The 23,218-nt window shown below is 40.0% G+C and overlaps 1 protein-coding gene across 1 annotated transcript; it reads left to right on the top strand.

The window, feature by feature from the left end:
• The first annotated feature begins 270 nt into the window (after window positions 1-270).
• scara3 (scavenger receptor class A, member 3) lies at window positions 271-22,853 on the top strand. The gene is made up of 12 exons (XM_032542595.1): window positions 271-799; window positions 10,665-10,700; window positions 11,122-11,163; window positions 11,803-11,922; window positions 14,911-14,991; window positions 16,959-17,077; window positions 17,530-17,774; window positions 18,372-18,591; window positions 19,511-19,599; window positions 19,967-20,159; window positions 20,705-20,882; window positions 20,964-22,853. The coding sequence occupies exons 1-12, from the start codon at window positions 793-795 to the stop codon at window positions 21,431-21,433; spliced, it is 1,800 nt and encodes a 599-aa protein (XP_032398486.1). The 5' UTR covers window positions 271-792; the 3' UTR covers window positions 21,434-22,853.
• The last annotated feature ends 365 nt before the right edge of the window (window positions 22,854-23,218 follow it).

A 23,218-nucleotide genomic window follows, 5' to 3' on the forward strand; every position in this document is an offset into this window, starting at 1 on the left:
AGGTGTGTGTGCGTGCTTGTGTGCTCACAGAAACTATTTTCCTATCTCGCAGGCCAAGGCCACAGATATTCAAGGTGCTCACTCCACAATGTTCAAACATTTGTTAGCAATTAGCCTCGGCCACAAAACTGACTTTACACAAATCCCTCCCTCTCCTTCCCTTTTCTTTTTTTTCACCTGTCCCTTTTCCAGTCCCTCCCTCATTTTCCAGTTTCTTTGTTCCCCTCCCATCTCTCTCTCACTTTCTTACCAACCTTCTTCTTTCTCTCCATCCCCTCTTGCTCTGTTTTCTCCCTCCCTCTCTAAAGTTGCACATGGTTTCTGTCTGAGGAGGTTTAGTTTCCTTGGGCTCTGGATGGGAGAGGTATGATGCCAGAAATCTGCAGGCAAACACACGTTTAAAACTTTGGAGCTTTGATTATAGCAGTGATAGACGAGCAAGAATATTTAAAATAATCTAGACATCAGATTGTTTTTTATGTTTCGTAGGCATTTTTTGCCCATATGGAATAATATTTAATGTGGCTTTATCCTGGAGTCTTTGCTTGTTGTTCACCAATTTTCAAATATGTGAAAGTAAGACATTTTTGGAATTTTGGGCCTTTTTTGGAAAACTAGAAAATGCTTCAGGAATGAGTTTGCTGGCAACATTGCAGACTACCTTTTGTTGTTGTTCCTGGACCATTGCTTTGTGAAAGAAAAGTACAGAGGACTACAGTATCACCACTATCAAGTTCAGCATCAGCAAACTAGACCACAAGTTGTTTGTAAAGGACTCTTGAGCAAGGAATCATGAAAGGTGGAGTATTTTTACACATTACTTGTTACTGATGTATTGTGTTTATTCTGAGCACCTACTAATCCCATTTTCCTACTCTCTAGTCGTGCAAAAAAACATTTCTTACCAATGCCTGGGTGCATTTGCCAAAAATACAAAGAAAATGTAGACTGGAACAGCATCTGTAATTGTGGCATGCAGGCAGGCACCTGCGCAGAGCAGCAGCAACCACATATGCTTCTCATCTGCTGTAAATCTTTGCAGTATGGATCCTGAGAAAGTGTCGGTTTGTTGTTCTTGGATGTGAGACTTTGATCAGTCAGCTTTAAATCTCTATGTACACACACACACCACAGTCCTGTTTCATAAAACATATTGTTCACTAGCTCTGCCAATGTGCCGCAGATTGACTTAATATCCCCCTTTTAAAGAGCGTGAGTGAAAGCATAACATCTGAATTTGAGCTTTTTCACAACATGGCATGAAAGGAGAGCTGCCACCGGCTTTGAGTGGTTCCCAGACGTACAGTATGAAAAGTGAAAGGTTGGCCAAGATGGGGGGATACAGTGGGAAAGACGGGAAAACAGAGAGGGAGCAGGAATGAATCCCAGATGTGGTGTTGCAGCTTGAAAAGAAGTCGAGAAGTGTTGCCATGTTCATTACCAACAGTCACTGGCATGGATCCACTCCTGTATTTAGTATTTAACTGAATCTAATTAATATTTTTCCTTTTTAAACTAGGTGTCTCGTTCCTTGGATCTTTTTGTTATGGTGTTCCAGTTGAGTGCCATTGACCCTACACTAAACCCATACCACAATTATCCAATCACATAGTTACTGTAACTACACCAGCAACCCCAGCCATAGTTACCCGAGACAGCGTGACTCATGATCATTTAGTCATCATCCTGAGAGCCAATCTCTCTTGTAACATTAAATGTGAGAACGAATTGACAATCTGATCTTACATTTTTCCTTATACTAAAACAAATTCCCTCTACACAGCATTACAAGAACAATGCTGTTTCTTTCTTCAGCATAGGGTCACTTCTGTGATACTGTGATTGATTCTGATTCTTAGACCATCCAGTGGTAAATATGCAAGTCAGCTAGGAAAATTTAAAAGCCAGCTGTGAACTGTGTTTGACTAGTCTCGCTTGGCCAGACCTTCTTCCACACGCTGCAGAGGATGGTCTGGCTAGTCAACACAGCATTCCTTGATGGGAGAAAAACGTGCTCTGGTTGATTGGCATTTCTCTAAACTAGTCACAATTGTCATGGGCGGTGCTAAGCTCCGCACAGAGCCTCTGCAAAATAGCCTCGGGAAGGAACTTGTTTAGGTGGAAGGTGTAATTCAAAAGTTGTTTTAGTCGTGCGAGACAAAACCCGGACAGATAGTCCAGCTAGCTGTCACAATTTACCCTGCAGAGATCTGAGGAGCAGTTAACCATAGCCCTGATAAATCGCCCACACTTTAAAATTCCAACACTAAGAAAGCATAAAGAAACAGACATTGGCAAAAAAAACATGCATCCGGTGGAATTTCCTGCAGCACCGGAGCAATTGACTGGTAATGGAACGTTGTGGATGTAGATTTGTTTGACCAACTCTATAAACTAGCTTACTTAACTGGCTAGCTACAGCCTATAAAGTCTGCTAACAACACTTGATGGTTGAAATTACTTCCTCTGTTGGAAATTAAGGACTTATTTCTGACATAGTTTCTTCTTTTACTTAGCTTTTACAAAATAATTTAGTTGTAAGGGTTTTTATTTCTGTGTGATAAAAAGTTTCAAAAACATGTATTTAGGTGCAGGTTAATACTGCATTTAATAATTCAGTTGCTCAATATGTTTTTAATTATTTAATTTATTTTAAATTTGTTTGTATGATGTGGGTTCTTGGGGTTTTAGTACAGTTTTTCAGACTTTGAAGGGTGTGTACGATTTTATTTACTTCACACGACAATTTACAGGAAATCACGGAAGGCTTATTATCAAAATCAAATCAAACTAAAATTCAAATTGACACATTGTTTCTCTTCAGTTGTGGCTCCTGTCTTGAGGAGAGAAGCTGCCTTGAACTACGAGCCGAGGCTATGGCAAATTAAGAACATATACAGTACTCTCCTCAGCCGAACAGTACAGGAGGTCTCTTGATGTGGTTTCCAGTCTTGCTGAGAGCGGGTCCAGCCCTGCCCAACCAGAACTAAACATGCTGCCTCATACATTCCTAACAGGGCTGGAAAGGAGGGGGGAGAGTGAGAGGAGGTGAGGCAGGTGTACGTCTGGCAAAGGAAAAGGAAAGAGTGAGAAGAGAAAGGGAGGTACAGTACATAAAGACATGGATTTCCTTGTTTTCAATTCCACTTTTGCTGTGGCAGCGTTATAAACTTACAATCAAATTGGAAGGAGAAAAATGAGAATGTCATGTTGACTTGTTGGACTTTTTCCTTGTTACACCAACTCCAGCAACATACATATAACAATGTTGAGTGGGCAGCAATTTAATACTTAATTACGAAGGTAGTGGTGATATTAGCTTGGTCATTGATAGCAGCTTTTTATTTTTACTAGTTTTACATGTAGTACATGTAACATTTATGCTGATAAGGCAAAAGGTAAGTGGAAACTCCTTTCCACATATACTTCTATGTACTTTTGGTTTTCAGAAAAGCCTCTGCTTTTAACTTTGTGCTCCTGTTTCAACACAACAATGCCCACACGCATTGGAAGTTACTCATAAATCCAACTGGGTGTAAAGTCCTTTCAAAGTTCTTCCTGGTAGTAGCTAGTTTCAAAGTAGTGATTAACTGGATCAGGTTGCTTCATGAAAATTTAATGAATCATAACGAGACTTTGAGCTGAGATTGTAATGTACTGAGTTTGCGTTTTATAATCGATCATAGGAAGTGTTCAATGACTAGCTTCACGCAGTTAGTTGGGATTACTTCGCTATTGATTAGTCTGACCAGGCAAGTACAAAATATTTAGAGCCTGCAAATAAATCATTAGAGAATTTTGTACACGCCCTTTGGCCTCGAAGCCCTGGAAACCTAACGAGGCTTGTCTCTGTGCCTCAGACTGGCGGTCCAAAATGGTTTTGGGCCTGAGAAAACATGATGCGTTTATGGGATCGTGACTCTGAAAATCTCCCGTTTCACTGCCGAACCAGAGAAAAAGAACAATTTCTTGCAATAGCTCGTCCAGAACTTTAGCTTTTCAATCTGCAGCAACACATACCAGACGTTTATAGTTTTGTGAAGAGACCACACATTCCATTCAGAGGGCACCTTAATGGCTTGGATGTCAACAGAGGTTTTGGAAAAGGACTCATTTGGCTTTGTGAGTTGTGGTCCAGACCTCCATTCTGATCTGGAGCAGGGCCCATCTTGTGACTCCTGGTTTCATTGAAAGCTGGGACTTTGTTGAGGTTCTTGAGAGGAATTTTCTGGTGAAAAGAACTTACATGAGTGGGTGGGTTAGCTCAGTTGGTAGAGCAGGTGCACATATTTAGAGGTTAACTTCCTTGACGCGGTGGCCAGCGGGTTTGATTTCGACCTGCTGCATGTCATTCCCCCTCTCTCTCCCCTTCCATGTCAACCTCTGTCCTGTGAAAATAAAGGCCTAAAAATGCCCAAAAATTATCTTTAAAAACAGAAAAAGAACTTAAATTAATTAATGACCGGAACATGCATGACATGTTTGTTTGAGCATCTCTATTTTGCACTTTAAATCACATCTTGGGAGTGATGTGGTGAAGTAAAGGGCATTCAGGCCATGCTACTTACCAAGGATAACATTTTGCACAATCCCCTAGCAAAAGTAAAGTCCAGAAGGGGAATAAAGGGAGGGATAGGCTGGGGAAGCGGTTTGGAAAGTCCAAAACCCCCCTGAGAGAACCACCACAGAAGAACCACAGACATGAAGTGGCGCTGATGGTTAGCTGACTCAACTACAGGCCTGGCGCTGCGCTCACAAACACAAAGGTCCTACGACGAAAGACAATTGAGGGAAAAGGGCTGAGTGACTCCATATATTTGAAGAACAACATCCTGATACTTGACCTTTTTTTGTTGTTGTACTTTATGAAGTTTCTAGCCTTGCCTTTGCATGCTCCTAACCCTGTGGATAATTCTGTAAGTAATACCCACATTCACCTGTACATGTATCCATATGGAACTGATTAGAAAAGCTTTGTAATTACCTGTAACATGTCCGTCTCACATCCTGCATGTGCTGTATTATGCTGCTCGCCTTGATATTTTCATAGCTGTGGTGGCTGGTCCACTGTACACCATCTATACCAGCAATATGCAGTACAGTATACTGCCTGAAACAACAACAAGCTCCTACCTGAATGGTTAGGAATATAATGTTGCTTTGAAAGCATTTTGAGAGGATTTTTTTTTTTGAGATTATGTATTCCTATTTCTTTTTTTTCTGAGGTTTGGTCAAACTCTCTTAACAGCACATACATTCCAGTTCCATCCCAGTTAGATCAAAAAGTGTCTCTATTAACTTTAAAAAGCTAGGCGCTATCAGAACAGTGTGAAGATTATTTCCAACAGTTTGGTAAAGGAGAACGATCACATATGGGTGTAATGTTAGGGTGTCCACATCCAGGTTTTTGGAATGTAGTTCTTATTTCACCATATACTACATATAATGTTATTGTAGTACTTCTGTAGCCAGCAGCAGTGTTATTTTCAGTTCAGGAATCTCGACCAGTGCAGAGAGGTGAGCTGCTTTTAAGGTTAATTACAAAACCAAGGGACCAGATGTCAAAACAGCATTTAATAGCTTTGTGATATTATTAGTATTCTTGTTAGAATTGGGAAATGTGTACTGTTATTGAAATATCCACAGTTCAGTACTACATCCTTTTGGAGAAAAGAACTCTTGAAACCACATTTTTCAAGCCACTCCACACATCCGTACTGAATATTTACTTCTTGTCACAGTGCACACTTGCTGCAGTGTATTCAAGCTGCAAACATTTCCATCCTCAGTCTGCCTCACCGTCTGGATACACAGCCAAAACATGTCTAGTTTGGTGTTTTCTGCAGAAAACTGCTGCAAATAATCCAAACATTTCATTTTATAATGTAAGTTGCATTACAGGTTTGTATTGTAGAATCTATTTCTCAAAGCTTTTCCATTGTCACAGACGTGCATTCTACTGGTCAAATGTTAGAATAGGTTTTATTGTCTATTACATTCTTTTCAAGCTTCTTTATATTGCAGAATTTGGTCCCAAAAGATATTCTGAATTGCTGTTGTTGTTTGTAAGTAGTGCATGACAGTAGTTCCTACTACTACTACCACTACAAAGGTCCCCTAACATTAATAAAGTAAAACATTTTTTAACCCAAACCTTACCCAACCTTAACCATAGTTTTCTCAAATCACCAGCACAAACAAATAAAATTCTGACAAAAGAAGTGCATCAGATCAGAAAACACTATCTATCTATATCTTTCCAGAGGGCATTGACATACTTAATTCATTTGGAATTCATTTATATTTCAATACTTTTTAGAGCCCCAAAGAGGTAAACTTATCTAGTAATTAAAAGATTAAGATTAAAAGAAAAAAACTGTCCCTTCATGCAGATTGTTTAGCAAAAAAGAACACACCAATCCAAACCCGTTGGACCTTGTTGATGGTGGTTTTGAAGGATCTGATCCCACTCAGGAAAGTAAAGTGTGTTATCTGTTAAACACGTCATGAAGGGCAGATGCTCCGTGTTTGTGCTTTGTTGCACTAAATTCCTGACCAATGAAGTTGTTGATGAAGTACAACTCACTTAAAACTTTGAAACATAATCAAATTGAGGAGTCAATTTGCCAAAGAAAGAGCACGTCCACTGATTAAGACGGAACCAAACAGTTTTTATTAGTTCCGTGCTGCCATTGCCTGACTGTGTAGGTGTGACCTGGTAAGGGTTGTTGTTCTGCTGCTCTCAGAGCAGATCATTCCTGCTCGGTGAGTGTTGGACAGGTCCACTTCCTCACTAACGAGACAGACATGAGGGTTTAGCCCACAGAGAGCAGGGGAAACATGAGGAGAGAGAAAGGGAGAAATAGGGAGGTGAAGGAAGAGAAACATAAACGAGGAGCAGGCAGATATTTGAGGGTGGATACTGATGGGAATATTTTGGAATTTCAGTTTGCAATAGCGAGTCATTCAAACCTCGGATTCAAACCTTTGAATCCAACCATTTTTATGCCACAGAAGTCCAAAAATGACAGGAATTCAGTTTCCCCCCAGAATTGTATTTAAATCAGGGTGGGAAAGTCTCTGAAACAGGATTTATACCAAATGGGATATGAAAACTCTCCACTGGAACCCAGAATAATGATATATGTGCTTCATAATTTAAAGAAGTTAACTTTTTTTGGCCACTTGGGTTGAGCAGAACAAGCTGTAAACACATTTACAATCCTCCTATAAAGTTGATACCAACATATTTACACATCCAGGAGACATGGATAAACATTAGCATTCATTTTGTCATGCTTCTGGCAAGCTGGCCAATGAAAGTCCAATATTCATGCTCCGTGTTGGTGTTCACTTACCAAAAACCTGTTTCTTTAGCTGCTAAATGTCTGCTGTTTGTTGTTGAGCAGGTAGTGTATAGTGGGTTTATCAACTTTTGTATCTGCCGAAACAGCTGCTGTGTACCAAAAGTGTAAAGTCAAAGCCCTCCCCTTGTCCGTGTGAGACATCATGAGATGTTTTGGCAACACCAAAGCAGAGACTGAGTTTTCTGAATTTTTCACTTTAAAAATTCTGCGTGGACATGCAATTCTTGAAGATGGCTGCCTTCACCTCTCCTCCTGTTTTCCTTTGCTCTCTCCTCCCTCCATCATAATGTCAGCGTCAGTGTTTAGTGACTAAGACCCTTCAGCTGTTCCACCTCTGAATGACATAAACATTCACGTCCTTGTGGTGTTTGTATACTTATCTAAACTTTACTAAAAAAGAAGATTACATAATAGGTTTTGTTATTTCCTTTTCTTTGGTTGATGCGTATTTCTCAAATAACATCTCTGTTTGTGTCACCACCTACCTCATAATGCTACAGTGCGTGCAGACTGTAATTTGCTTCTAACAGACAGTGCATGAAGGTAAACTTTGATTACCAAAATGCAGCTTAAGGTAAAACCTTTGCACTAAAACAGCCGTGTAGAAGTGTGGACTACATGATGAATAAAATGTTTTGAAAAATCTCAGTTTATGACAAATGATGTCTTTGACACTCTAGATCATCGGACATTGTGTGCAACTGTTTCTGGTTTTATTCACTTCCCATCCATTTTTTCTCTTGTTCTCTACCAATGAGAGGCCAAACTTCTTTTCATTTAGAACTGATTGTGTGGATAACTACAGATATTAGTCCACAGAAAACACCTTAGAAATTAAATAAAATTGAAAAATAAAATATCTTTTTACAACTGAAAAGGAACTGTAAACAAGTAAATCCACTCTTACAGTTACACTAACTTTTTGCTTACATAAAAACACCCTAAAGGGAAGTAAAGGTCACACTTTATGCATCTCCTCATTAGCACTTTGTGGGCCCTATTTTAACGATCAATGCGCACGGTGTAAAGCGTGTAGGGCGTGTCCGAATCTACTTTTGCAAATTTGACGGCGGAAAGAAGGGTCCATTCGCCAGGCACATGGTTCAAAAGGGTTGTACTTAGTGTCTTCATTAATTCACAAGTGTGTTTTGGGCGTAACATGCAATAAACTAATCGCGATCATTTTCTGCTGCCACAAGAGAGCAATACACCAAGAATTCGCCTGAGCACACCTCCCTGTAGGACCAGCACGCCCATGGGCGCAAAGATGGGCGCAGGGGCATTTGCTATTTAAACAACGTGGGGGCTGGACAGGAAATTAAAAACTGCGTCAGTCTTAAAATAACAAAGACACTTGCGTCGGGCTTTGCGTCGGGCTTTGCGTCAAGCTTTACGTCAAGCTTTGCGCCGCGCTGCGCCAGGGGAAAGATAGGGCCCTGTATCCCTTACGTTGAGTATGGCACCTTCTGATGCTGTCTCTTCTTCAAAAATCTGTGTTTTGAGCACTGCCTCTGGGGTATTCAGCTTGGATTCAGAACAACTACAATGGATTCCAACCCAGCAACCCAGTTCCTTTCAAACCATCATATGCTTACTGTTCCAATATTTTGCCATAATTTCACCAAAATAAGTAGGATATTATAAAGGCTGCTGAATTAACAGTGTAAACATTATTGGATGTTATCAGTGAGCTGGTGAATGAGCAGCTAATACCAAGCATGGCGTCAGTTCTGTACCTGAGCCAACGTGAAGCTCATTAATATACAACAAGGAGAAATCTTGAAACCTTTCAGAGCCATCTTAAAGCTTTCAGTTGGTGAGCATTTGATGATTTTGGTGGAATATTCCTTTTAGATTACATCTTATCTGTCTAGACTCAGTCAACACATTTTCCACATTTTAACGATCAGAAATGCCATTGCAAAGTAATTTAGCTTTGTTCATTTTCAGAAACATGTCAGCAGTAACATGTGCAACTATCATTGACGTTAGACAGCGATGTTTCCGCATTCTAACACTGTTTGCTTTAAGGCCAGCTCCTTTGGCAGTGTCAACACAGCACCATTGCAGTGTGTCCAACTGTCTCTCTTCAGCTTGTCAGCAACTTGCCAAACCTCTTTTTCCTGTCTATGAGTATATATGAATGTGTTACCCAGCTCTTTTCCTTCAGGAACAGTCTCCCTTGCAGCTCCAAGTGTTTTTGCATCCTTAACATAAAGATAGATAGATACTTTATTCATCCCGAAGGTAAAGGGCCCTACTTTAACAATCTAAGCACACGACGTGAAGCGGCTGGCGCAGGTGTGTTTAGGGCGTGTACAAATCCACTTTTCCTAGTTTAACGGTGTAAAAAAGAGTCTGTGTGCCAGGTGCATGGGTCAAAAGGGTTGTTATTAGTGTCTTAATTAATCATAAGTGTATTTTTGGCATAACATGCAATAAACCAATTAGTATGTCATCTTCCATTCCTTTTAAACACTAAGTGCGTTTGCACCTTGGCGCATTGCTGTTAGGATGGCGGATTTGCTAAGCAGGAAGAAGAGATTTTCAGGAGAAGAAACTGATCTGTAACAATAAAAAATGCAATAAAAATTTAATAACAATAAAATGCTGTATTATTGACTTTAGACCAGGTTTTTGGTGGTCAATGTCGCAACCATTTTCTGCTGCCTCAAGATCGCAATACGCCAAGAATTCACCTGAACACACCTCCCTGTAGGACCAGCACGCCCATGGGCACACAGATGGGTGCAGGTGCATTTGCTTAAAAGTTTTTAAAGTGTGGGGTTGGGTACCATTGGAAACATGTTGCATAAAGTTTATTACTGTTACATACAGTTATGAAAAAATGATGTTGAATGTATCTTTCTAGGCGTTGTGTGGTTTATTAGGCGCTCTGGTTACATCCTGTGGACATCATGCTTCTTATTTCAGTCCTTTCGAGCAAAGAGTGTGTGATGACAACCTCCTCAGACACACAATACTCCCACCAGAATTGGCACACAAAACCAACAACTCTTCTCATATTTTCCACCACTGTGGGGCTGATTCCTCCTGAGTGAGCAGAGAAAACATTTGAGCAGAACAAAAACCTTCCTTTTTTAGTGTGCTGAGATTGCAACTTCATGCTGAATATGCTCAGTAAAATGCAGAGACTTAAGGGGGAGGCCGTGGGGGATTGTGAGGTTTGTGTGATTAATGACGGGAGTAATACAACTTTAGTTAGTGGCTCCAGCTGAATAGGTTTCAGTCAGTTAAATGACTTTATTTTTTGTATGTTTCTTTCTTATTTGGCAGATAACTATGGTGGGTACGAGAACCAGCTTTTCAAAGGTAATGATCACAGTTCCATTATCTAAGAAACATAAATGTCAACCAGTTCGTCATGCGTAATCATCAGCCACATGATACATGTGGTACAGTCAATTGGGAAGTTTCATTTTTGAATTTTCCAAATCTTTTGTTAGTGTTTGCCTCCCTTATTTGATCTGGCAAATTTATCCTGATAAGTTTCAGAGAAAAGTAAATGAGGTTGATGTAAATGAGGCATGCCTTTTCCATTATATGTTAAAATAATAATTTTGGGACATTTTTTGAATTCTTAACAAGAATTGTGCTGCTGAGAAAGTAATGCAACTCCCTTTTAGGTATTTACTAAAAATACTAAAGCTTTCATAGTCCTGCATGAATATTTGGTCAGTAGTAGAACATTGTGTTTTGAAATTATGCATGAATTTTTTTCCTTGTTTTTCAGAGGAGGATTTCACTGGAGAGGAGGAAATGCCTTCATTTAGAGGTAAAGGATATACACCACACACACACACACACACACATAAACAAATGTAAATATGTAATCTGTGTTATGTTTTTCCCACCAATGACATACTGTGTACACATAAGCCATGTGTGTGCATTATTTGTGTAAATGCCTGAGTGTGACTGCGATGACAACACTCCAATACATTTTAGAAGGAAATAATGACTCAACTACATTTATTGACTCAATAGCTATAGTTACAACTTCTAAGATTCAATAAAATATGTTGCATCGTTAGAGATTATTACTTCTAGAGCTGTTAAAATTAGCTCCACTTCAGCCATCGGTAATAATGATCAGATATATACATCCTAATATAACAATGACCAACCATTTTAATAATAGATTAATAAGGTTTTAAGGGACAAATGCATTTTGTCAGTATTCTATTATAGTAAAATAATAAAAAGTAAATAACTTTTAGTTTTGAGCTGTAAATCAAAATACTTTTATCTCTGATACTTAAGCACATGTATTATTACGTTGTAATACATTTATATTGTATCGTCAGCAAAAAATTATTATTACTCAAATATTAACAAAGTTGAATATAGTCGCACATATTTATCAGATTCTGATGGTTTAAATTTTTGTGTATATTAATTCTTGTTTTTCCAGGTCGTAGCAGAGGCGGCTGTATGAGGTGCCAGCAGAGCCACTCTCTCCAGCTGGCCGTCAAAGTCCTTTATGGATTTGTTGCATTACTCATCATTACTGTAGCAGTACTAGCTTCCCTTGGTGAGGTTTAATTTTTTTTTAACTTTTAAAGGTCCCATGACATGGTGCTCTTTGGACGCTTCTATAGAGACCTTAATGGTCTCCTAATACTGTTTCTGAAGTCTCTTTTATAGAGACCTTAGTGGTCTCCTAATACCCAAAATTCTGCCTTGGTGTGGAATTACAGCCACTAGAGCCAGTCCCACAATGAGCTTTCCTCAGTATGTGCCATTTCTGAGTCTGTAGCTTTTGAGGAGGAGAGAAGGGGGGTGCAAGGTGGAGACTGTGGTTGTGGCCACTTTGCTCGTTGGAAAGCCATGATGTATCTGTCTCATGGGTGGGCCAAATTCTCTGGGCAGGCAAAGCAGAAAAAGAAAAGGTAACTTTGCCCTTTATGTTGTCATAAGGAGCAAGATTCCAGATCAGCCAATCTGAGCTTTCATTTTCTCAAAGGCAGAGCAGGATACCCAGGGCTCGGTTCACACCTATCAACATTTCTAGCCACTGGGGGACCATGGGAAGACTGGGGGAACACATATTAATGTAAAAAAAACTCATGAAGTAATATTTTCATGCCAGTGGACCTTTAACAATAAGGTTAAAATCAATGAATCCTGTGAAGTAAATCTCTCTAAGCCAAAAATGCCCTGGATATTGTCTCCCTGACTCCCCAACAGATACACTGAGGTTGGATGCAGTCAACAGCCGTGTGTTCAATTAGATTATTCCACCAATTAATGCTGACACTTTTCCTTGAGAGGTAGGCTATTCATGGGAGAAGATCATACTTTTTTATGAATGTGTGGGTCTTATTAAAACACAGCCCATTTAAGGTAACTCCCATAGATCAAATGAATGTGGCTCTGGGCCCCCGTGTGCCATGTTTTACCTGACAGCTGCTCAGCACCAACAGACGCTTTTCACATTAACATCACATTTTATTGGGTTTGAAAGCCGTAAATCTTTATCTTTTACTACCGTTCAGGGATCTCAAGAGTAGGGAGAGAGTGAGGCTTGGTGAGAGTGATGTAAGATCCCACAACTTAAATAAAAAATAAAAAAGAACAGGGCCCTCATGTATAAATGTTGCGTACAGATGAAAAGCTTGCTTACGCTGGTTTTCACAGACACTTTGTGATGTATAAAAAATTAACTTGACGTGAGAATGTGCAGGCCGTCCGCAAAATCTTTTCTGGCTCTGTAACGTGGCAAATTCTAACTGAAAAGTGCAGAAAATCACCAAACATTACAAAATAACATTTCCACTTTACTCACTGGCATATGTCTGTGACGTTGTCTATGAAAAAACATAATTATATCCGCTGATATGCCATAAAAGTTTGATCATTTATGTGGATAATGTTACACATCTTTCACACACTAATAATTCAATTTGTTAGCTACTTAACCTCTGTTAAACATGGAAATGAATGAAAAATCTATTTAGGAAATATTTTCATTCATCCTCTGTATTTCCTATGGATGAAATATCTTACTGTGCAACAAAAAGATCGGCACGGGAAAATGCAATAGTGTCTGCGAGTCTGTGGTTGCGGAGCCTCAGACATCCATGGTGTACAGGAGGCGGGACGCACGGCTCCATCTCCCCATGAGCAAACCCTGATTGATCCCATGGATGATTTGTAGGCTTGATATTGAGTACATCCATAATGAGGGTAGAAGAGTTTAAGTAATCCCAGCTGTTCGATGCTAACAGGTAAACGTTGAACATCATAATGATATGACATGTTTCGCTGCCAAGTGAAATGTCTGCACAAAGATGGAGTGTCATCCTGAATTTCAATGGAGAATTTCCGCATCCTGTGGACAAGATCTATATATCTTGGGGAAACATAATTATCAATTTGTAAATGTCAACATTTTTATATAGTATGTTGAGCATCAGCAACAACAATTGAATCAACATTTTCACAATACTAATGCTAACACACATAATACATGCACACCACCTATACAGAACCGCTGCTTTACAAACAGAAACAGAACTCACATTATTTTTGTGTCAACTTCCAGCGCAGCTGTACAACACCAAAGCCCTGGAAACTTAAGTATAAACAGAAAAGATATTTCGCTTGGCTACAACTCCCAACTGTGCATGAGCACAAGGAAAAACAAAGACAAATAACCTTTGATTTTATGTTCTCTGCTGAACATCTGTTTTATAAAAAAAAAAAACACACACACACATGCTTCAGCAAATATCTGTTAGGTAACAAACAAACACACTTTTTGGTCCTTTTGGAGTAAAAATGCATTTTGCCAAGTCATGAGATCCAAAGCATTAAAAAAAACAAATACTGCTAGTAATGCATGTGTAGAAATCTGATTTACACACAAGCCATAGGAATACTGCTTGAGCATTGTTGCACAGACTTTACCAAAAGCCCAGCGCCGTTCAGCATCACTGTCACAGCAGCTAATACAGTAGAGCAGGTGGTATGTGCATGCATGTGGAACCATTTATGAATGCAAACACTATGAAACAGACCTGCATTAATCCCCTGGGTCAGGGCTTAGGATGTGTGGAAGAAAAAAATACACTTTATACAAACTTGCACTCTCTCTAATGTACACTGCACACACAGAACCTCACACTCCCTAAATTGTTGCTCTCATGGGAAATATGTTGGGGGAGCATGACGTGGTCAGCTGGCTAAACCATCATTCACCAGTGTTTTGGTTACATTTGTTAGCTAATGAAAATGTCACGTGTTTTGTTGTCAGGGCTTAAATTACAACTTCCTTTTTTTACTCCCTAAAATACTTCCTATGTCCTGTTAACACCAATGTACTGCCCATGTTAATCATTTCTGTATCCACTCCACAGCGTTCAGAACCACCCTCCATGGTTATGTGCATGGCACTTTCACAAGATCATGTTTCTTCACTGAAATGCAATTCCTGAACTCAGGAATGATAGTATGACATTTTGTAACCCTTAAACCTTTTTTTAACGTCTTAACTTAATCAACGTTGCTGTGTCTCCAGTGTTCAGGAAGGTTGACACCCTGTCTGAGGAGGAGTCGGTCTACCACAACACGATAACCCGGGTTCAGCAAAGAATAGAAGGTGAAGTAGCTACTTATACAAATGGTCATTTTTTATATTGAGTCAGGGAGACCTCATAGACCTACGTTATGGGTAAATAAGAGCAAAGGAAAGACTCGTTGAAAAAGTAGTTCAGAAGTTTCCAAAACCTATTGATTTACAGCACTAAAAGGGCCTAAAATTACTGTTTTTTGGCAGTATAAAAATTTATTATTTTTGCAGATATATGAAATTGTCCATTCTTGAGAGGTTTATTCATGACCTCGACAAAACCCTCACACCTCAGGTTCCTTTTAGTAGCTAATCTGGATCTTTTTACTACTACTACTACTACTACTACTACTACTACTATAATGTACATTACTCTTTCAATTGTCATTGAAACATAGATATTTAAGTTTCCATTTTAAGATAAAATAGACTTTATTGAATTCCCTTGTTACACCAGATCAAAATTTTTAAAAATGCACATCAAAATAGATAAATACACATTCAATAGACGTAGGAAAAATATACAAATATTATTAAAAGAAATAGAAAAAATAGAATAAGAGTAATAGTAGTAGTAATATGTAGGACTATAAACACCTTTATCATATACAGACTAGTAAAATATATATACAGATGAGATAAGGTGCGGATGAATAGAAATGGCATATTGCACAGTGGGAGGTGACACAGAGTAATGAAAAAATTAAAATGCATAGTCCAGAATATTGAAATGATGGCTCATGTTGCAGAAACAGCTAGCAGTGCTACATTATAATGTTGTATTAAAGAGTCTGACTGCTGCTGGTATGAAGGCCCTGTGGTAGCGCTCCCTCTTGCACTTAGGGTGCAGCAGTCTGCTGCTGAAGGAGCTGCTCGGGGAGCGCGCAGTCTCGTGCCGGCGGTGAGAGGTGTTGCCTATGATTGATGCCAGCTTGTCTAACACCCCCCCTCCCCTCTTCTATAATATCCAGAGGGCAGACCAGTACAGAACTAGCCCTCTTCATCAGTTTTTTTCCGAGCACCTTAAGACCTTTTTGTTCATGTTGGCTTAGAAATTGAGATTTCACATACAGTAAACAATCTTGCTAAGGAGCAGGACAACTCAGTTCACACACAGGAAGAATTTTGGGAGACTTTGATGACTTACACAGGAGGATTTAGTGACCACTGAACCGAGGAGACGTTTAAGCAGGCAGTACAGTTTAACCTCGATGCTTTAACATGCAGTGCTGTCCCAACTCTCGGAAGTAGCTGTCTTCCTGAAGGTGGATTTAAACTCCTACTGGAGGCATTGCTTTTAGCTGAACCTTTAAGGTCAACATAGATATTGCAGGCGCCCAAACGCAGAAGCTAAAGCTTAGTTCAGCCTGTTTCTCTCTCTCTCTGGGAAGTATGGTAAAGTGTGGCTGGCCCACCAACTTCCAAAGGAGAGAAAACAATCCCTTATCATGCAGCTGTCTACACTCCTTGAGTCTATAGAGACACAAACATAATTAGACATGTACAGGTTTGGTTATTAGAGACTGGCTGAAAATTCCCGTCCCCTGACCTGTGACCTATAAATGACCTGATGTTGTCTAAGCTTTCCCTTAGTCTCATCATACCACAACATGGTGTTTCTAAAAATTCCACCACAGATCTCACAACAATGTTCATTTAGTAGCTGTTTGTTAAAGTTAAAATTACATTTAGTGATATTTAGTAACTACCCATCTGCTGAGGAAAATCATATGAACCTGAAAAGCCACTGAATAGACCTTGTGATCTGATTGTTTTTTCAACTACATAGACCCGGCATAAGGTCATTCATGAAGTGTGAAATACTACAGAGGATTCAGTGTGATGTCAGGGGAGGGGATCTTTTTCTCTCTCACACATATGGTTACCAGAAGCTTGTATATTATATACACACTTTACATCTAGAACTTTCATTCATCTGTCTCACTGTCTCTCATCTACTCTCCATTTCTTTCTCTGACTCTCTGACTATCTCTCAGGTCTGAGCTCCACCTCTAACTGTTCCGGCTGTCTGGATGTGACTCTGTACAGCGAGGAGATCAGCAGGCTGAAGAGGGAGTTTGAAGACATCCAGAAAATGATACTGGGACAGGAGCAGGTACTTTATGGTGACAGTTGCTTGTTGTGTTCAACCAAAAGCTTAAAACCCAAAGACATTTAATTTGTTAAAGTGCCCATATTATGCTCATTTTCAGTTCATAATTGTATTTAAAGGTTATATCAGAATAGGTTTACGTGGTTTAATTTTCAAAAAAACACCATATTTTTGTTGTACTGCCCATTGCTGCAGCTCCTCGTTTCACCCTGTGTGTTGAGCTCTCTGTTTTAGCTACAGAGTGAGCATTATAGCGTGTGTTACAAAGTGATGCACATTTGTCACGGATGTAAAGGCTGGACTACAATAGATTGGAGCACTTTAGGAGCACTTTAAGTTATAAAACAAAGAAAACCAAATCCTCAAATTTTTTGCTTTTTAAACCTAGGTACAGCCTATGTTTACATAAATTTTTGACCACTAAGTCTGCCTCTTTGATCCCTGTCCCCCTCCAGATCCTCGACCAGGCCACCCAGACCCAGACCACACTAAAGACCACCAGCAACCGGCTGACACGCGACATGCAAAACCACCTCATGTCGATCAAACTTCTCAACCAGTCGCTGGAAAGATACCTGGATCGGGTGGAAGGCTGGAAGGACGTAATCGAGGAAACTGAAGAGAAAATGAAGACGCTGGCAGAGGATCAGTACGATATCAAAGCCACAGCGCAGCAAGTCAACACGACGGTGGCACTCAGGTGAATGAAGAGATGTAGAGAAGAGAGAGATATCGATAAGTGACACATCAATTATTCTGCTTGTTTGTTTCTACAACACTACTACTACTAGTATTCATATGATTTTATGAACCCAATGGTACAGTAGATTATTATCACGTCGTGTAGCTACATGTTCACGTGTTGTGATGACCTTTTAGTGAACTAGCCAAGTGAAAACTTAAAATCAGAGACTGACAGCAGGCAAGAAGCCAGAGCCAATTTTATGAGGAGCAAATCCTTATTTATGAAGGCCAAGTACATTAAGAATAACAACTGGATTACAAAAAAGCGCGGCTGGGTCACATAATTCCAATGCTTAAACCTACTGTACAATCAATGGATTTTATCATCCATTACTTTTGGAGATGTTTTGATATACTACTATACATACTAATGGGGTGATATGTCTTGCAACGCGAACATAATTTATTAACTAGGAAAATGTGTCTTTCCTTCATTAAGGTTGATGCATTTAGTAGTGGTTTATTTAAATATCTACTCATCATTTAGTTTTGGCTGCTTCCATAGTAAGTAAAAAACTAAATAATGTATTCTTTGTTCTCCTCTGTTCTCCAGTACAATGTGGATCGATGCCCTGCAGAGGAAAGCAGAAGAGGAGACTCTGGTCCTCCAGAAGTTGACCACTGACTGGCAGGACTACAGCCGAGTTCTGAGCACTATCAAATCCAACACCAGCAGCACCACGCAAACCATGCGTTTCCTCCAAAACAACATTGTAGCAGATCACCAGAGAATCGCCATGTCCACTGAGGTGTACTACGACCTCACCCAACAGGTGTGTGTGTGTGTGTGTGTGGTGTGTGTGTGTGTGTGTGTGTATATGTTGTGTGTGTGTGTGTGTGTGTTGTTGTGTGTGTGTGTGTGTGTGCGTGCGCGTGTGTGCGTGCGTGTGCGTGCACGTACGCGTGTGTGCGTTACTTTAGGAACCGGAACAGCTATAATTGGTAGGCTTTTAATGTGAAAAAAAAAACAACAACGAAGAAATCGCGTATAAATGGTGACCAATTGAAAGGTTTATGAAAGTGGTATTTCTAATAAAAATATAAACTCAGAGCAGCACAGTGGTTAGTATGACATGACTGTTGTAGTGTGTCGTTGTTGTAGGCTTCAGGTAAGTTTACTCCCCTCAAAGATTTTGTTACTTGGCCGTTATTAATGACCAGTGTTGGGGTAGTTACTCAAAAAACATTATTGGATAACACATTACTAGTTGCTTACTAGTTAAAGTAATGCCTTACTTTACTAAATTACTTACTGCTGAAAGTAATTAGTTGCACTACTAGTTACATTACTTTTGGATTACTCCATAACATCACCCGAGATGCACCATAATTTTGAGGCAGTGGTAGCTCAATCCGTACGACTTGGCTTGGAAACCGGAGGGTTGCTGGTTCAAGTCTCTGTACGGACCAAGAACAAACTGTGGACTGGTAACTGGAGAGGTGCCAGTTCACTTATTGGGCACTGCTGAAGTGCCCTTGAGCAAGGCACCAAACCCCTAACCTGACCGCCCAAGGTGCTTCACTAACAGTGACAGTAATGTGATACATTACTGCGTTACAGACAAATATAATCTTTGTAACGCTGTACCCCGAACACTGTTAATGACCGACCTTTATATGAGAATTCATGGTCTGTCAGTGAGGGTCCTCGCAAGTACAAAAATATTTAACATATGTCTGTATTTCCTCCAGGTGATGAACCTGCAGATGCAGCTTGACAATGTGACGTCTTTCATGGATGAACACGAGGAGAACATGCATGACCTTCACTACCATTCCAGGTAACACACGTACTACTAATACTACACTCAAGAGGACATTTTGTTGGTGAACCATGACCTTTCATGCCTGATCCCTACCATTACAATCACCTTATCTTAAGTCAAATTATGATTTTAACCCTAAAGTCAACTCTTAAGTAATGATTAACCTTGTGGGGACCAGAATTGTTGTCTCGGATGGGAGTCCCCACGTGTGACATTGTGAACAGATGTCCCCACAACATGATGAATATATAATGTGTTAATAAAGACACACACACACACACACACACCACACACTTGACATGGAGGCATAGAAAGACGGAGTATTATCATTCAGGAAAAGTAAAAACAGACAGTGTTACCATCCTCAACCGTCCGTCTCTAGGTACTATGAGAACCGGACAGGTGAGCGTTTCTCTGCATCGGATGGTCGTCTAAACTCCATCTCGATGGAGATCGACACAATCTCCTCCAGCATCAACGCCACCGTGAGCCACGTCCAGAGCATGTACAAGTACATCAACATCGAGAGCTCGTCCTGCCAGAGTCGCATGGGCAGACACGCTGAAGATCTACAGGTAGTAAACACAAAATATTTCTTTCTTCTTGCTGATGTGCCCATTGACAAATACACACCAAGAATGCAGGTGAGAGCTTTAGTCCTGCACAGTGAGAGATTATATACTTAAATATTTTATAGTAAACCATATATTACCATACTTGAGAAGTATTTGGGTTTTTAAACCACCTCTGTAGGAGCCAGGGGACCTTACCATGGATAAACCTCTAATGTGTGTGTGCTCCTTAAATGTGCAGCTGGAGCTCTGATACTTCAGAACAAAATAATCAAAAGGTAGTTATAGCTATTTGTTTGTTAAAAATGCTCATGCACCTTTTCTTGGTATTATTGACAGCGATAACATATCACTTAGCTTAAATGTTAGCTGAGATGATTTGTAATTTTGGACACTTAGCCCAGTCTGCCGATTAAATTTTTACTTAGTTTTAGCAGATTTCTCCTTCCCTTTGTCATTCATCTATTCTGCCGGTTCTTTGTGTTCCTACGGATTTTCCCATTTTGCTTCTTATCTTTATCCTCACATCCTCCTCCTCATATGTGCAGAACTTGAACAACACGGTGTTGCTACTCCTCCACTTGTCTGACACACTGAGACAGCAAAACATGCTGTTAAATGTCCGACTGGACATGGACGTCAGGAACCTGTCCATGGTGATGGAGGAGATGAAACTTGTGGATGTTCACCATATCCAGCTCATAAAGAACTTCACTATACTAAAAGGTACAGTAGACGTTGTAGACGTTGCCATATATGCAATGTGCACTTTATTTTTTAATTTAACCTCACCATCCTCCTTAATAGGTGCTCCTGGAGTACCAGGGCCCAAAGGGAACCGTGGTGAGACTGGCTCAAAAGGACCCATGGGACTGACTGGGAGTAAAGGGGACCAAGGCCCTATAGGAGTCCGTGGGACGGCCGGAGAGAAGGGTTCTCCTGGGCCCAAAGGAGCACCAGGTGAATCAGGCCCCAGTGGCAATAGAGGGGCAGTAGGAATCAAAGGAGCTAAAGGGTCTCTTGGCCCGCCAGGACCAGCTGGTGAGAAAGGCCAGAAAGGTGACCTTGGCCCCTCAGGTGTGGAAGGCCCCCCAGGAGCCACAGGTGCTCCAGGGATCCAGGGTCAGGCAGGATTACCAGGCATCGTTGGGCTTCCAGGAGCAAGGGGGAAACCAGGGCCAGTAGGGCCAGCTGGACCACCTGGAACCCCTGGACCTCCAGGTTTGCCTTACCCCCATGTCCGAACCCAGCAGTGGACCGTGACTCCTGCTGCTTAAGAGACAGTAGAAAGATGGACAAAGACGTGGACTCAGAGGTGATTTGTCCGGTACAACAAAGAATTATTGACAGATAGATGAAGGAAATCATCCATTGTGACTGGAGACGCAATCATCTATTTCTGTGGGATTATGCAAGACAATTGAGAACTTATGAACAAGTGCGACAAATCAAATTCAAGATGGCGCTTTGAAGGAGGCATTGCCCTTATATTATGACACGGTCACATGAAAGGAACCAAGAGGAAGGTTGAGAAAATAGAAAACAGAATTGAACTGTTGTTGAAAAGTGAGAACGAAGAAGGCCAGAAATGGACTGTGGACGGACATGAACATGGTGGAGAAAACGGCCACAACACGTGTCTCATTACTACTTTTGATGAGTGTTTCCTTGTAAATAAAAGCCAAAGAATACCAAAAGACAACAAGCTTCGTCCATATGTGATGACATAGTATGAGTGTTTACCAGAACTGAAACTTAGATGATGAGATTAAAAGAAATAAAATAACACATGTGTTAGTTGATTGTACTGGAAGCGATGAAAATATTTGAGGTTGTTGTCAAGCCACCAAATTCTCTTGGGGCATAATAACTAGGAGGGCTGTGAACCACATATTTGGACTAAAGTATTGGAGTTTTCACATCCAGACTACTTAAAGGTTTACATTCCCATGCACTACTATATGGGCACAGAAAATATATCTTTGTTTTTACATTATGTACACGTTTCCACATCCTTTTCTAATGGCTGGCACTTTATTGATTCTTAAAGTGTGAAAACCTTTGCAGGCATTTCAGAGCAGGTACTCTGAAGACATTTCTTTCATCTTCTGGACAAAGCTGTCCGTTTATGATAAGGGTTTAAATGAATGGCCTCTGAATTTGTGCTCTGATGAAATTTGGTTTACATTGTTTGTAACGTTTGCTTCTATTGTTGCTGTAACAGTGAAGAAAGTAACTCTCTTGTTGATTCCCGTTGAAGCAATTGTGAAATAATTTTAGGAAAGACACTCGGGCCCTTTCAGTTCCTTGAGAAGATGGATACCACTCTACCTTAAAAATGTGGTATTAATCTTCTTATCTAACTCATAGAAAGAAACTAAATAAGCATATTTCACAAAATTTTGAGCTATTCCTTTTAGTAGGCTAGGAAGGTTATGAAACTCATTTACCACATAAATGAATAACAATGTTTTGTTTGAAGTTTTAAACTATCAAACACCAGACTATTAACACTTCTGATAGCAGAATAATGACTTATACAGTAGGAGGTTTTAGGTTTTATGATACATACATAATCATTTATATTACATCAAAAACATCTTATAAAAAGGGGAACGTACTATTTTTGTAAACCTGTGTGTTGTAATGAGATGCGACTGGCTTGCATCAAACTTCAATAAAGCTTTTTTAACACTCGTTTTTGTAAGTGTCCTACTGTACTTCCAGAGCAGAATGCTATTGTTGCCCTGTAAGGGGAAAATGAGTAGCCATTAATTTAAAACACATGTCAAACCCCTCCCAATAGATTTTTAAGGTTTGTTTCCACTGACTTCCACAATGTTCGATTGTCTAGATTTACACTGTTGCTGTACATTAACGTAGGTAGGCCGCCTCGACAAAAATGTGCTCTACAATTAACAGTCTGAAGTCATAGTCAAATTTAGTACATTTTGAATGCTTACGCAAGGCATTTATCCTCTCAAAAATACTTTTCGGAATATTTTCATTTTCAATCAGTCGTATGTGGGCGTGTTGATGTTGAAAAACAGCTGATAACCTCC

Source organism: Etheostoma spectabile, chromosome 18 (assembly GCF_008692095.1).
Source record: "Etheostoma spectabile isolate EspeVRDwgs_2016 chromosome 18, UIUC_Espe_1.0, whole genome shotgun sequence".
In the NCBI taxonomy this organism is placed as follows: Eukaryota; Metazoa; Chordata; class Actinopteri; order Perciformes; family Percidae; genus Etheostoma; species Etheostoma spectabile.